General features: G+C 38.3%; 1 protein-coding gene across 3 annotated transcripts in view; it reads right to left on the bottom strand.

The window, feature by feature from the left end:
- Nucleotides 1–10,920: 10,920 nt before the first annotated feature.
- LOC129431128 (uncharacterized) overlaps nt 10,921–16,962 on the bottom strand; it is a 48,492-nt gene continuing 42,450 nt past the window's right edge. Inside the window, exons 17-18 of one of the 3 annotated variants that reach the window (XM_055188861.2) lie at nt 15,914–15,997; nt 10,921–12,748 (exon numbers count right to left, since the gene is read on the bottom strand). In XM_055188861.2, coding sequence (XP_055044836.2) covers nt 12,644–12,748; nt 15,914–15,997 — 189 coding nt within the window. In that variant the 3' untranslated portion in view covers nt 10,921–12,643. The remainder of the gene's footprint in view (nt 12,749–15,913; nt 15,998–16,962) is intronic. The other 2 variants (XM_055188863.2, XM_055188862.2) reach the window with 2 other exon arrangements.

Below are 16,962 nucleotides of genomic sequence, written 5' to 3'. Positions count from 1 at the left end.
ATAAGGTGTTAATATTTGATTAAGACTATTGGATTTTTGGATCTATCCTCAAGACGGCAGCCTGGCAGGCAGATAGCGTTGAATCTATTTCTGGATGAGAGTAAGATAAATGAGCTGGACTTCGGTTCCTGCGAATGAATCAACCTGCTGTGACCTACATGCTACCTGTCTTCTCAGCCGGGTAAGAACGTAAAGAAAAGGCTGGTCTTGCGACCTCACGGACACTGTTTGTGGGAGAAAGAGCCCCATGAGAACAATTCAGGGTATAAAGTTATAATTCACCGTGCAGGTGGAGAGATCAAAACAGCCCAGAGTGCCAAGCATGTAAGAGGAGAACTTTAGATGTTTATTTGAGGTTATAAGCGTGTCTTTGTGTTTAGCATAAAGCGAGGCCTGCAGGGTTCGGGTGAAAAAGAGGCTGTCGGTGAACTCCCATCGAGAACTGACATTGACTTCGAAAGCAAATGACATTAAAATCCATCAAACGGAGACCCACGCTCATCCTGGAGTTCAAACAAACCAGACATCTCTAGGGGTATCCAAACAAATCCGCCAGGTAAAAGAGAGGGCAAAACATAGCCTAAAATGAGGAAATTGCTCACGGACCATGAGTTAAACAAGCTATTGGAATAGTTATTCAAAGCAGATAGAAGGGATTCAGCTATTTTCAACCTTACTGCATCATATAATTACTTTTCTTTTATACATGCTTTTATGCTCTTGTTAATGCACTTTTATTATAATAAACCCATGGTTAATTTTTTACAATGGGGTTCTTCTAAGCACAGCACTAGGAATGCAAAATCCAAAAATGATCCATAAGAAATTGCCATTGGTTCCAAATAAATAATACTTCTGTAAAATACTGAAAATGGCACAAGAACTCTGACATATGTGCCATGTTAATATCTATGCAATCATTTTGTTTCCCAGCAAATACTTTTAGTTGAGGTGGTTAACCGTGTGTTAACCTCTGATGGAAATACAGCTAAAGGTAAAAGCAACTTTTTGGTCCCAATTTTGCCTGGCTTTAAAGGCTTGGAGGAGATTGACAGCTTTCTGCTTTCACCTCGGCAGCTGCTCTGCAAAGGAGACCAAGAGCAATCGTTTCATCTGATGTCTATCCAAAGGGGTCACAGCTGAGCACTTCGGCTGGAGTGATTTTTCCTCAACAGCCTAAATGCTTCTATGCCACGACGGTCAAGAGGGCAACATGTGCACGGCTTTTATGTTCAACATCCTGATGAACGCCAGACTAAACATAACAGAAGCAGACCTCTGGAGAGTAGATGTTGCCATGGAGATGTTGAAAATGCTGCTAAATGCTGTTATTAGCAAAATGTTCAATTTCATAATTATTATATAAAGTAATGAAGCTGATATCACAGATCCAAACAAGGCTTTTCTGATAAATGACTTGAAAATTCAGATGTTTTTTTTTTTAATGACGGCACCCATTGACTTCTAGTATTTGTTTTTCCTACTATGGAAATCTAGGTATTGTGAACTGTATGGTTGCAATATCTTTATTTGTGTTCAACAGAATACTGGAACTCATACAGGTTTAGATCAACATAAGGGTGGGTAAATGAGGACAACATTTTCATTTTTGGATGAACTATCCCTTTAAAACAATATGCAATTCGAAAAGTGCTGACAAATAAATGAAAAAGGTTTCGAAACCATAACTCTTTAAATGATAACATACATCAATAGGAATTAAATACAAATTCACTTGTAATTTTTTTTACCGTTACTACTGACTCTTTATCGCCATCTCTGCATGAAGTTGCTTTGCGTACGCTTTTTTACATCCGAATCCAATAGTGCTGCATGGGATTTTTTTGTAGGCCAACCCGCACTGCAAAAAAATGATTTTCAAGAAAAAAAATCTTAATATTTTTGTCTTGTTTTTAGTAAAAATATCAAACAATTCTTAAATTAAGATGCTTTTTCTTGATAAGCAAAACGACCCAATAAAAAATAACTAGTTTTTAGACCAAAAATATCAAATTTAGGTGATTTTGTGCACAAAACAACCAAAAAAATCTGCTAATGGGGTAGGCAAAAAAATCTAAATTCAAACACTAAATTCTAAATAAACACTAAATTTGCTTACCCCATTGGCAGATTTTTTGCTTGTTTTATGCACAAAATCACTTAAATTAAATATTTTTGTTTAAAAATATACTTATTTTCTTGGATCGTTTTGCTCATCAAAAAAGCATCTTAATTTAAGAATTTTTAGATAATTTTACTGAAACCAAGACAAATATACTAAGAAAATAAAAAATTCTTAAAAATATTTTTTGTAGTGACACTGGTTCTCTCGCAAGAAGCCCCATTCATTTTTCCCATACACTTTTGGATTAACACAAAAATAAGCTCTGTGTTTAACAATAGTTTGAAACGTATATGTTTTGTCCAACAAGTTCATCTTTACAGATAAATACAAATGAATTTTGAAGTGTAAATGCATTTACACTGTAAAAAAATATTTGCTGACTTAAATTTTTTAGTTGAATCAACTCAGATTTACATGTCATGTGAACTTACTATTATTTATCTTGACAAGAGATGAGTTGCTACAGTACAACTTCTTTCAACTATATTTTATAAGTTATAACAACTAGTCTCTAGTCAAAATAAATTGTAAGTTAAAATGACTTGTAAATCTGAGTTGATTCAACTAAAATGTTTTTTGCTCCCTTACATTTTTACAGTGTAGAAATATAAAAGCTGAATTTTGACTTCAAAATTCATAAAGTTGTGTTCATCTAACTTGTTGGGCAAAGCATGTAAGTGTCATAAACTTTTCTTTCCGATAATTTGCAAAAAATTAATTTGTGGTTTTGCCAGTGAACCAGTTCCCACTAACTAGCCTACAAAAATACGTCATCCCTGCGGCACTCTATACCTTCAAACTGACATTACCTGCGAAATTTTGACCTAATGGCTTAGATTATAAATTCTTATTTATTTTTAAGCTTACCATCAAAAAATGGCATAAAATAAGGAGACAGTTATACCTTGATTTTTAACTTGCTTATAATATCCAATTTTGTTTACATTCTGCAGCTTTAAAGAGTGTTTCACTCATGCAAACCTTGCATCTTAGGTCTCTATGAAATTCAGATTTTATTTTTAAATCTGGGATTTCAAATACAGAAGTGATTTTAATGAATTTATACAGAAATACAATGCATTCTAGCATCCCTAGTGGTGAGAAGGAGAACAGCACAACCTTTACACAGCACTATTACAAACTTGTGACTGTTTAAAATAATCACTCTTTACAATAAATTATCAGCACAAATCTATAACATGCCACATCATTTGATATGTCAGTGATGTTCATAACACAAACTGTAATGATGCATTAATAAAGCAGACATCCTCCGGCGCGAATTGAGCGTTTCGGGCGTTTGACGCGCATAACGTGTCATTTGTGCGAATCGTGCGAGTTAAACGTTGGTGGGTATTCCAGCCTGATCTCATGAAAAACCGTATATATTTTACGAGTTAGCTAATTCCAATTTATACGAAGTAAATCATGCAAAATCTTAAGATTTCATGAAAAAACAACGAAACCGAACCCCAACGTCACAGGGGTCAAGGACAATCGTACCAAAACTTACGAATGTGGTTGTATAAATTAAAACGAATTAGCCAAATAAAATGTACAAATTCTTGTGAGATAGCGTTGCATATTCACAAAGTGTTAACCGATCAGGCACTTGTTCTAGTAGCAACGTGATTACAACGTGATTACAACGTGACGAGCTTTGGCAGAAATACGAATCAACAATTGAGGACAAAATCATGCATCTGGGATACTAGTAAAATGCAAGCACACCTTAAATAAAGTTTCACAAGCTCCATACCATCACTATTAACACATAAAAGCGAAACTCATGAAGATGGTTGCTTTGTGGTTTTCCATGCTGACCTATGCTGAAATAATGCCCTGCGGACGCTATGTTCACAAACCATCGAATGCTTACTCATACCAGCTGTATAGAGTTAACTCTGCAGCTCGCCACCGACTGAGCTCCACACAACACGCTATTCAAACCATTGCCAGCAGGCACGCATACGCCAGTACATAAAATTTTAAAGAAAACAAAGTGGCAACTAAGTGTCTAAGACGATACTAACAGATGTATTATTTACATTTATTCATTTAGCAGATGCTTTTATCCAAAACAACTTACAAATGAAGGAGCATTTTGGCTTAAGTGCCAACAGTAATATAAAGCATACAGCACGTTTACAAGTAGAATGAGATTATTTTTTTGTTATTGTTAACAACAAAGTTGAAAAGTGGAAAGTGTAGGGTTAAATATGTTAGTTGAGTGTATACAGAAGATAATACAAATGTCACTATAAAAGCTTAGGTAGCAGACATGAATCTGTAATCCTCTTGCTGTAATACGATTTTTCTTTCTCGAGCATGTTCAAAATCTCCAAGCACAGAATATTCATCCCATAAAAAGGAAAATATTAAAGCAATACAAACAGAGACAACTGTACACACTATCATGATAGATTTGTGATACCAGAGCTTTAAAATATTTGATAGGAGGCTTATGATTTATTGACTATTAATGCAAATCAAGGCTTCAGATGACAAATTAGCCTTGGAAATTTCCATTTTCGTATGTGATAAATTTTCTCTAATAAATAACAAACCGTTATTGTGTTCCCTGCGCAGTCAAGTTGTTTAAATCAAAATAAAATGATGCTCTGTTTCCCTAAATTCATATTTTACAAAAAAATCTTATTTCTGATCTCTGCCCAAGCACACAAACTCACATGTTATTATACAATACTACATTTACATTTATGCATTTGGCAAACGCTTGTATCCAAAGCAACTTACAGTACATTACAAGGTATACATTTCTATTAGTATGTGTGCTCGAAATATTGTCTTGTCAGAATGCTTACACGACATTTTGATTATCATTACCGCAACAGATGCTTATTAAATGTTAATTTAATTAATAGAAGCATAATACTTTGATTTTTAATGCATGTGCAGAATCTCCAAATTATGTTCTTTCAGGTTTGTCATGTCATTTTGAAAATATGTCAGTGTTGATGTTTTCTGACTGTTGCGGTAATGAGATTTTTTAGGACTAATTTTTAAATTATGTTACAAAAGGTGTTAAATGATAAGTAAAAGTTTTTAAATTAATGTTCCCATTTACTCCAGACTTTGTTTTTCAATGTCTGGTGGGGAAAAAGTAAATTTAAGCAATTTTTACATTTTCATGCTTTGACATTTTTAAAACCAAGTTTTCGTGAGAATCACCCATACAGGAGCATATTACATGATGGGGGCCGTGGGATCTGATGCAAAAAATATTCCACTAATAATTTTATATAAAACTATTTTTTCAAGCTTTTAATGTAAAATTATCTCATATGAATATTTTTATGTATGTATGTATGTATGTAGTGGACCCCCCAACGAAAAAAGGTTGGGAATAACTGGTTCATTATACAGAAAAGGTGGAATTCGGGTGATGGAAATCTGCTTAAATGAACATCTTCCAACATACCCAAAACTTCTTTAATAGCATTAATTAACTTATCAAATCTATGAAGCCGCAAAACGGGGAGCTTTATCTATTTTTAACTTTTTAATACATTTTAATAAAGAATCCATGAGTCATTTATTTGTCATTGGTGTTACCTGTGATTTAAAAAACATTAATGGTGATACTAAATATTTTTTCTCGTTACAGCTTGTGTATTTAGTTAAAGCTGAGTAGAGGAATGATAACAGCAAGAAAAATAATTGATTATTAATATTTGTTTAATTAAATTCTTCATCTTTACCCAGCATTGTATGAAATTATTTAATTCTCAGTTTGACTTTTTTCTTTAAAACCAACAAAAACAAAAATATTCAACCAAAAAGGCTTTGATGCAAAGATTGAAATATCAACAATGTCTTACATCCCATATCAACAACAAAATATTACTAGAAAGTACAAGAAAATACATTCATAACACCAAAACTTGGTTTAACACCAATGACAAAATTAGAATATAATATTAGATAATGAATATAATAAAACTTAAAAAATTTTCCATCTTGTTTTGTTTTTATGCTTTTATGTTGGTCAGTTAAAGGAATAGTGCTTAGGAAGTATGTGGTATTGGACAGATTAAATAATGAAGCAGGACAAGCAGAAGTAGCGAACATTCAACAGACAGCTTTACTTCACATTAACTTTTCATTTTCTGCACATACACACGTCATCATGTCACGTGCTCTCCCGCTCTAGCAGTTCTGCATTTCCCTTTCAAAATAGTAGTCCCCAATGCAATGTTATTCATGAACACAACATTTTCCCTCTTTTTAAAGAACATACTCTGGATCAACTAAGCAGCCATACAGGTTACTTAAGCAATGATCATAAATCTAAATCATATTTACCTCTGCTTATTTCAACCTTTAACTTTTATCATATAACATTGTAACAGCAATTTAACTATATCATACAGATTGTAAACACTCTGTATCGTTTGCACTTATGAGCTAGAACAGCACAACATATTATATAACAATTACAATACAGTGCATTCAAGACATCAGAAATGCAATAACATAAGATCTAAGTGACATAATTACTCAACCAGTTAGGCTTACGAGCAATACGTTTAGGTCTTGGGGTATGACTGTTTGCGCATTGGCCAGTGTCCTCAGCTGGAGTGCTGGTTGTAATGCGTGGAAATGGAGTGAGGTTGGAAGCATTCCAAGTTTTCCCATCACTAAGAACATATGTACCCACACCCAGTTTCTTGTTAACTGTGAGAGGATCACTGAACTTCCTATGGCCTTTTGGAACGTGCCGATGATTCCGAACTCTCACCTTATCTCCCTCCTGAAAGCAAGGCATGCGTGCACCGCGTTTAGCATCCGTGTACAGTTTCATTTTGTGCTGTAACCGTATAACCCGCTTTCGAACAGTCCGATCTGTAAGCGAGCGCACTGAAGGAGGCGGCAGAATAGACAGCCTTGTGCGCATCTGCCTTCCGTAAAGAAGCTGAAAGGGTGAGGTACCAGTAGCGGCATGCGGAGTGGCACGGTACACTTGCAAGAAGTCAGTTACAACAGTTTTCCATGGTTGTTGTTGTTGGATAGCTACCTGAACAGTGTGTTTAAGCACACGGTTAAACCTCTCTACGGCACCATTAGCTGCCGGGTAGTAGAGAGAGGTGCGATGGTGACGGATATTACGCCTTTCTAGAAAAGCAGCAAAGGTAGCAGATGTAAACTGAACACCATTATCAGTAACTATGCTCAAGGGGTTGCCATGGCGACTGAAAATAGAGGACAGAAATGATACCACAGAGTCAGCAGTAACAGTGTGAGTAAAGGAAACCTCAGGCCATTTGCTGTAGTAATCAGTCAATGTTATAGCAAACCTGCAATCAGATGCAGCAGTATCAAATGGTCCAACTATATCAACAGCAACTTTCTGCCATGGTCCATCAGGCAGCTGCACTGGCTGAAGAGGAGTAGGATGTGAGTTTACAGTTTTGTCATTGAGTTGGCATACATGGCAGGATCGAACAGCATCGTGGACCTGAGTGTCCATTCCTGGCCACCAGTAGAGATCACGCAGACGCTGTTTAGTTCTCACCTCCCCTTGGTGCCCTTCATGTGCTATGGAGACCAGTGTAGAGCGAAGGGCAACAGGTGCAATCAGCCGAGAGCCTCTGAAGACAAAATTGTCCTTAACTGACAGTTCCAGCCGTAGTGGATAGTATGGCAGCAGTTCAGCATGCAGTCCCTTGGACGAAGAAGGCCAACCACTTGAGATCTGTGAACGAAGCTTGGTTAAGGCAGGACAAGAAGCACATGCAGCATCGACATCAGCAGCAGACAAGGAATTACAAGTGGCAGACAGAAAAGCAACAAACTCATCGTCCACATCATCAGCAGCATATGATGAAACAGAAGCATTATCTGTGGAGGAGGCAGGTAAAGGCACACGTGATAGATAATCAGCAGGAGCATTTTGGGAACCTGGGCGGTATACCACATCGTAGTTAAATGACAGGAGACGCGCAGACCACCTCGCAACGCGGAGTCCAGCGCGGCCAACACCTTTAGTGGTAAGCAGGGTTGTCAGGGCCTGGTGATCAGTACGTAATGTGAAACGGCGGCCCCATAGGTAAGTACGCCACCTCTCAACGGCCCACACACATGCAAGTGCTTCCTTTTCTACTGTGGCATATTTACGCTCGGCAGCAGACAGCGTGCGTGAAGCAAAAGCTACAGTACGTTCAATGCCATCTGGACTGACCTGGGAAAGCATGGCACCCAGACCATAATCGGAAGCGTCTGTGGAGACAATGGTGTGCATTGTGGGGTCAAATAATGCCAAGGAAGGGCTGTTTGCTAGTAATTGTTTAACTTTGGTCAGACTTTGTTCGGCCTCTTCTGACCAGCTGAATCCATCTGGGCCTTGCAAGCAAGCACGTACTGGAGCTACAACAGTGGCAAAATCAGGGATAAATTTACTGTACCATGACATAAGTCCAAGTAAGGAGCGCAAAGTAGAAACATCAGAGGGTGCAGGGGCATCGAGCATTGCCTGTACTCGTGACTCATCAGGGCGAAGACCCTCTGCGGACACTGTATGTCCTAAAAACAGCAGGCTTGTTTGCCGAAAACGACACTTGTCTTTATTGAGTTGTAAGCCAGCGGCTTCTAGGCGCTGTAAGACCGCTTGGAGCGTTTTGTCATGCGAAGACATGTCACATCCGTGGATGATGATATCGTCCAGATAATTTTCAACCCCTGACAAGCCAGCAAGGATGATGGTCATCATTTTCTGGAACGCTGCTGGTGCAGAGGCTAATCCATAAGGGACACGGCAAAATCTGTACAGTCCATCATGGGTAATAAAGGCTGTGAGATCACGACTGTCCTCGTGCAGCGGTACTTGGTAGTAGGCATTAGTCAAGTCAATAGTAGTAAATATAGTAGAACCTTTTAGTGCAGTGAGAAGTTCATCCATATGTGGTAATGGAAAAGAGTCCACGATTACGGCTTTATTTGGCTCTCTGAGGTCAACACACATCCTGATTTTTCCAGACTTTTTCTGCGTAACAACAATAGGGGAAACCCATGCAGAAGCATCAATGCGTTCAATGATTTTAGCTGCTTGTAAGCGATTTAATTCTTCTGACACAGCACTGCGAACAGAAAGTGGTAGTCGGCGAAGTTTTTGCCGCACTGGTGTGACTGTTTCGTCCAGCTTTACATGGTGTACAAAATTTTTAGCACATCCAAATACGGTTGAATCAGCAACAGTACATTGAAACACTGGCTCAGAAAGTACATTAGAAGGCAGAACTCGGTTGTTCTCGATCCTCACATGTAGAGAAGACATGAGGTCCCTTCCCATTAGTGCTGTACCTTTCTCCACAATGAAGAACGTGGCAGGAACTGTGCGGTCATGTAGTGAAACGTTAGCTGACAAACACCCTACCACTGGAATTTTAACTTTTGAGTACGTCACAAGTCTGGCGGTTGGTTGTGATAGTGCAACATCACTGAAATGGCATGCGTAAATGCTGTGGGGCAAAATAGACACAGAAGACCCAGTGTCGACTACTAAATCCACCACACAGGCTTGTGAAACAGGAGTAGATATTGTTACAGTACTTGTAATGGAGGGAGGGCGAGCAGGGCATTCAACATACAGAACAGTAACTTCGGGTAGTTCAACCTCATTGACCTCGCGCGTGTTTGATTGCGCAGATCGGCACACTTTAGCGTAATGTCCAGTCTTTTTACACTTTCTGCACGTTGCAGATGCAGCAGGACAGTTAGCAGCGTTAGCTAAGTGCGTTTCTGAGCCACAGCGAAAGCAAGACTTCCTTTTCCCGACGTAAACAGTATTACGAGGTGCATGTGACGGTTTTCCGCTTCTGCGCTTTGCGACGTGCTGCACAGCCTGTACAGTAGCGGTAGCGTGGCGGGGATTCGAAATGGATTTAGCCAGATCGGCAGCAGATTCAATCTGGCTCGCTATCGTAACAGCTCTGTCCAGTGTAAGATCCGTTTCAAGCAACAGTCTCTCACGTATTCGTGGGCTAAACACATTTTCCACAAGCTGATCGCGAAGCATGTCATCAGCACTGGCACCAAACTCACATGTGACAACAAGTTCACGTAAAGCAGCAACGTATTGTATAACTGTCTCGTGAGGCGCCTGGCAGCGTTTACGAAAAGCATGACGTTCAGCTACTATGTTAGCTTTCGGCACAAAGTAGGCTTTTAATGCAGCCTCTGCATCTTGGTATGTCGTACCTATATTAGGCAGTGAGTAGAAAATCCGCTGTCCTTCTGTTCCAAGGCAGTGAAGCAGTACGGCTCTCCGTCTTGAGTCCGGCCATGCATCCCCTGTTGCGTCGATAACTTTTAAGTAGTTTTCGAAGATTCGCAGCCATGTGCTGAACGGCATAGCAGGCTCACCGGGGCAAGGCAGGAAAAAACTCGGAAAAGGCACATTGGCAACAGCCATCCTCGCGACCAGTAGCAGGAAGAAAAAAACGTAATCCTCGTCGCCAATTTGTGGTATTGGACAGATTAAATAATGAAGCAGGACAAGCAGAAGTAGCGAACATTCAACAGACAGCTTTACTTCACATTAACTTTTTATGTTCTGCACATACACACGTCATCATGTCACGTGCTCTCCCGCTCTAGCAGTTCTGCATTTCCCTTTCAGAATAGTAGTCCCCAATGCAATGTTATTCATGAACACAACAAAGTACTCATTAGAGAAATAACACCAATGACGGTAACACTAATGACAATTTACAGAAAAAAAACAAATATTTTAACAAAATGGCTGCCATTAGTCATGTGCTATTTCATCAGAGATGTACCAATCACATACTTATTCAGTATAATGTATTTTTATGTAAAGATCTTAACACTCCCAGCTATAAAAAAAGAGTAACACTAATGACATCCAAAAAATCTTATCTCAGAACTCTTCGATATATCATGATATTTTAGACAAATAAGGTAAGACATCTCACAAACCTTTTGCCTTCCTCCACTGCACTTCTTTCACTGACCTCTTGACCCATGAAAAAGTTCAAAGAGCTGATGCATTGTTTCAAAATAAAAGTGCTTTGGGGAGGGTAACACCAATGACATAAATTTGGGGGACAAATATTTATTTGATATTACTCATATTAATAGTGTATTCTCACCATTTCAGTGTTGTAGTACATTCATACAAGGTTAAAGGTAAATGTAAATTAGATTTGTTTTATAAAAAAACATGGTTTTAAATAATAAGTACACAGTTCAACTCCCATGTATGATCAAAGGGACAGGGCAATTTTCAGGACCAGACATTTTAAAAACAGTTTAAAAAGAAATTTAAATAAATAAACTCCCTCATCATTTTAAGGACAGTCTATATTTATTAAATATATATCATTATGGGATTATTGGGTCAAATTAAATGATTAAGGGGTCTGCAAAAGCAAGGGACAAGCATTTCCACCTTTTCTGTAGAATGACCCAACTGCTCTGTTCTAATCTGTATTGCTGGATAATGAAATAGTTAACCAAAATGTATTTAGAAAAGACTAACTCACTTTTAACAACACAAATGCAGTATTTTTTTTATTATTTATATTTTAGGATTGTCGGAGCCAAAGGTGTAGTGGACAGTGCTCCGATATGGTGCAGACGCACTTCCGGCAACCCGAGTTCGGTTCCCGGATCGAGGTCCTTTGCCGATCCCATGCCCCTCTCTCCGCCCTGTATTTTCTTGTCATCTCTTGATTACTGTCTGTCAGATAACGGCAAAATGGCCTTAAAAATATATAAATATATTTTAGGGGGTTTTATGCCTTTATTTGAATAGAATAGTAGAGACATGACAGGAAAGTGTTGGGTGGAGACAGGGAGCAAGATTGGCGAAGGACCACAGAGACTGTAATCGAACTCAGGTAGTCGTGAGGGCACTGGTGCTATGTCGGCACAGACACAAATGCAGTATTTTCAACAGTTTACAAGTCATGAACATGTACATTAGCAGTGTTATACAAACCAATTTAGAGTTTTGAAAAAGAAATTTACTTTGCTTTGTTATTTGTCCTCTTCATTTTCAAAAATCAAATCCTTCGAAAAGAAATTTTAAGACGAGTCAGTTTTAAACAGTGTGAAATGCAGATCTGTGCTGAGATATCACTGTTGGGTCTGTATCATCAAGAAAGCACACGCATCCTCAAGGCCATAAAGAGAGAAAATCATACTTATGAAAACTGCCCAGCTGGACCCAGAACCACTAACATTCATTTATTGTGCCCCCATATGCGACTCCAGTAAACGCTTGCTCCTGCTTGGAAAATGAATCCAAACTATTTGTTATGGCACAAAGTAAAAGATCCAAAGAAACTTGCTTGCCAAAGCCCACACGAGCACTGGGAAAGACCCAGCAAACAGGGTCTTAGTCCATAAATAAGTCTGCTTTTATGCATATTCACATTGCCTTCGGACTGAATCTGTATTCATGAAATGCTTGCGGGTGCAGATATCAGCATGCACAAACAAGCTCCGTGTGGATACTTAACTTGAAAACGGGTCTCACTGAACATACTCGGAGTAAACTTTCTTGAAATCATTAACAAACTGACTAATCCATCCGAAAAGTTGTTCGGAGTCTTGATCCAAAGGCTCTCCGAATTTTACCTGTGGAAGAAAGAATGAAAGATGATGAATAAATGTTTTGTTAAAGCCGGTATTGCATGAGTAATGGAATTCTGTTAAAGTTAAAATACATCAAAAAATAAGTCGCAGTGACGAATTGCTGCGTGCAAAAGTTATATTAAACCACTGTTGACATGCCAAAAAGTTACTTCAAATGTCGATAAACTAAAATAAACTGTACACTGGACAGAATGCAAGGTTTTTTGTTTCTTTCTCACTCCAGGCTGCCCCAAATAGCTCCTTTCTGTATTTTGTGCCACAAGCTAAAAGTTTTTGCTGTAATTGTAAAACTTGTAAAAGCAATTCTCATCTCTGGCTACAGAATCACTTTTCAGCCTGTCAAACTCACAATAGACCAAATGTCCACAGTGAAACACAACCTCACTGTGAGATCGTATGGAAGAAAATTGGGACAGTTCAAAAGATGCTTTGCGAATTTGTGACCCACCTAAAGTAATTTTTTGTGATTTAAAATCATCCTATATAATTCAACATTCTGTGAAATTGTTAACTTGATATCTTTCATATTGATTAAATTCATGTCAATCAATGTGAAATCAATAGCTGCATTTCCATTACCCTTCAAATTGCGCAAATTGAAATAGCGGAGAGTAATTGCGAACAATTTAGCAAAAACAAACATGTATATCACAAAATGTTTTTACGCTCGGGCGAGGTGGTTCGCATTTACAAAAATGACGTGTGTAAAAGACACATGATGATTCTTTAAATATGGCGTTGTATGTTTGATTTGAGGACTAAACAGAAGAGGTGTGGTCGACTTTATGCGCCGTCAGAAGAACCGGCAAGTGCATTAAATCAAAATACTGCAAGAGCGATTCATGCTCGGTATGCTTTCGAGTTGCACTCACTGTATTTTGATGTTATCCCACGTCGGTCTGTGTGGGGCTGGATGAAGTCGTACACACCCGTTGCATGGTTTTTGGAATGAGTTCGCAAGACAACAAAATTACACTTTAGTGAAATAGCGAATAAAAAATGCGCCCAATTTTGCATAAACAAACATGTATAACACAAAAATGTTTTTATGCTCAGGTGAGGTGGTTCGCATTTACGAAATGATGTGTGTAAAAGACACATGATAATTCTTTAAATATGGCGTTGTATGTTTGATTTAAGGACTAAACAGAAGAGGTGTGGTCGACTTTATGCGCCGTCAGAAGAACCGGCAAGTGCATTAAATCAAAATACTTCAAGAGCGATTCATGCTCGGTATGCTTTCGAGTCGCACTTGCTGTATTTTGATGTTATCGCATGTCGGTCTGTGTGACGCTGGATGAAGTCGTACACACCCGTCGCATGGTTTTAGAATGAGTTCGCGAGACAACAAAATTACACTTTAGTGAAATAGCGAATAAAAAATGCGCCCAATTTTGCATAACCAAACATGTATAACGCAAAAATGTTTTTACGCTCGAGTGAGGTGGTTCGCATTTACGAAAATGACGTGTGAAAAAGACACATAATGATTCTTTAAATATGGGGCTGTATGTTTGATTGGAGGACAAAACAGAAGAGGTGTGGTTGACTTCATGTGGCGTCAAACGAACCGGCAAGTGCATGACATCCAAATACCGCAAGAGAAATTCGTGAGTCGACTGCTCTGTATGCTTTCGAGTCGCACTCGCTGTATTTTGATGTCATCGCATGTCGGTCTGTGTGGCGCTGGATGAAGTCGTACACACCTGTCGCATGGTTTTTGGAATGAGTTCGCAAGACAACAAAATTACACTTTAGTGAAATAGCAAATAAAAAATGCGCTCAATTTTGCACAAACAAACATATATATTGCAAAACTGTTTTTATGCTCGGGTGAGGTGGTTCGCATTTACGAAAATGACGTGTGTAAAAGACACATGATGATTCTTTAAATATGGCGCTGTATGTTTGATTTGAGGACAAAACAGAAGAGCTGTGGTCGACTTTATGCGCCGCCAGAAGAACCGGCAAGGGCATTACATCAAAATACTGCAAAAGCAATTCATGCTCGGTATGGTTTCGAGTCGCACTCGCTGTATTTTGATGTTATCGTATGTCGGTCTGTGTGGCGCTGGATGAAGTCGTTCACACCCGCCACATGGTTTTAGAATGAGTTTGCAAGACAACAAAATTACACTTTAGTCGCATGCCGTGCAACCCAGTCTCACGAAATTACGTACCTGTAGTCACGTACATTTTTTATTTTTTCGTGATACTGTCACGCATTTTTTTGTGACAGTATCATGAATTTCCGTTTGTGTGTCATTGTCACGTATTGGTTGCTCAGCTGCTTTTTCCTATTTTCAAACCATTGTCGCTTCGGTTTAGGGTTAGATTTGGTGTTTGCGTTAGGATGTCACTTTAAGTATTCGTTTATACTATTTTTTCTGATTTATTTTTTTATATTTTCTGATTTTTAAACCATTGTCGTCTGGCGTTAGAATTGGGTTTGGGTAAAGATGTAATTTTATGTAAATCTAACTCTAAATCGAAGTGTCAATGGTAAGAAAATAGGACAAAACAGTTGAGTAACCAATATGTGACAATGACACGTAAAACAGAAATTCATGATACGATCACGAAAAACACGGAAATTTGTGACAGTATCATGAAAAATAACCCAAAATTTATGTGACTATAGGGACGTAATTTCGTGAGATTGGGCACCATAACATCGGTAAATGGTAATGCTGTTAGTTTTTTTGCAATAGTTTTTTGTCGACATTTAGAAAATAACGCTAAAGTTTTGCGCAAATCTTTAATGGAAACGCAGCTAATGAATGAAATCAAACTTTGATGCTCCTAATCTCATCATTAGATTATGAAACTTTAGCCTAAATCTCAAAAGCAAAGAGCAAATGTCTGTGACAATAGCATAATTAGTTAACATTATTTGCTATTAACGCAGCCATAAACAGAACTGACAGCATAAATCACGCAATAATAATGCATCATGTCTCTCACGATCTGAAAACAGCCTTTGTAACCTTGAGGAATGGCTTGGCTGAAATATATTCCCTGTTTCGCTCAGTCGGCCTGGCACAGATAAGCAGAAAAAGGCCAATCTCCACATGGCCAGGCTTCCAACCTATCCGTCTCCCCGGGCAACACAACAAGAAGATATTGAAATAATAACTCAGGGATTACCAATATGTCAGCGTACAGTTTCCTCATCTCCTCGCATCTTTTCGTCAGCTGGCTGAGATCCGTTTCGTACTTTTCTATGGCCATCTAGAGCCGGAGATAAAGAAGAGACGGTGTTAGGTACGAGCTATTTCTTTTCTTTTGTTCTTTACAGTAGCGCTGAAAATGTGAGACCCAACGGTCTCTAAGAGTGTTAGCTTTTATAAAGCTAAATAAAACATATATGCAAGTGTTTGAAAAACAAACAGGAAAAACATTAGACATTGTACAAGCTGGTGCTGGCTGGTAAGTATAAGACTGTGTCACTGTGATCTGACTGCCCACACTTGAAGGATTAGTCCATTTAAGTTAAAAAATAAAAAAAATCCAGATAATTTACATACCACCATGTCATCCAAAATGTTGATGTCTTTCTTTGTTCGGTTGAGAAGAAATTATGTTTTTTGAGGAAAAAATTCCAGGATTTTTCTCATTTTAATGGACTTTAATGGACCCCATTACTTAACAGTTTTAATGCAGTTTAAAATTAAAGCTTCAAAGGACTCTAAACGATCTCAAACGAGGCATAAGGGTCTTATCTAGCGATACGATTGTCATTTTGGACAAGAAAAATAAAAATATGCACTTTTAAATCACAAGTTCTCGTCTTCCTCCGGCTGTGTGACGAGCCAGCGCGACCTCACGTAATTGCGTAATCACGTCGAAAGGTTACGTCTTACATATATGAAACGCACATTTGCGGACCATTTTAAACAATAATCTGACACAAAGACTTTTCTTGCCAAAAATGACAATCCTTTCGCTAGATAAGACCCGTATGCCTCGTTTGGGATCGTTTAGAGTTTTTTGAAACTGCAATTTTAAACTGCATTAAAACTGTTAAGTGTTGGGGTCCATTAAAGTCCATTAAAATGAGAAAAATCCTGGAATGTTTTCCTCAAAAAACACATTTTCTTCTCGACTGAACAAAGAAAGACATCAACATTTTGGATGACATGGTGGTGAGTAAATTATCTGGATTTTTTTAAAGAAAATGGACTAATCCTTTAATA

The sequence above is a fragment of the Misgurnus anguillicaudatus genome, chromosome 13 (assembly GCF_027580225.2).
Source record: "Misgurnus anguillicaudatus chromosome 13, ASM2758022v2, whole genome shotgun sequence".
NCBI lineage: Eukaryota > Metazoa > Chordata > Actinopteri > Cypriniformes > Cobitidae > Misgurnus > Misgurnus anguillicaudatus.
This window is presented reverse-complemented; position numbering and strand designations above follow the sequence as displayed.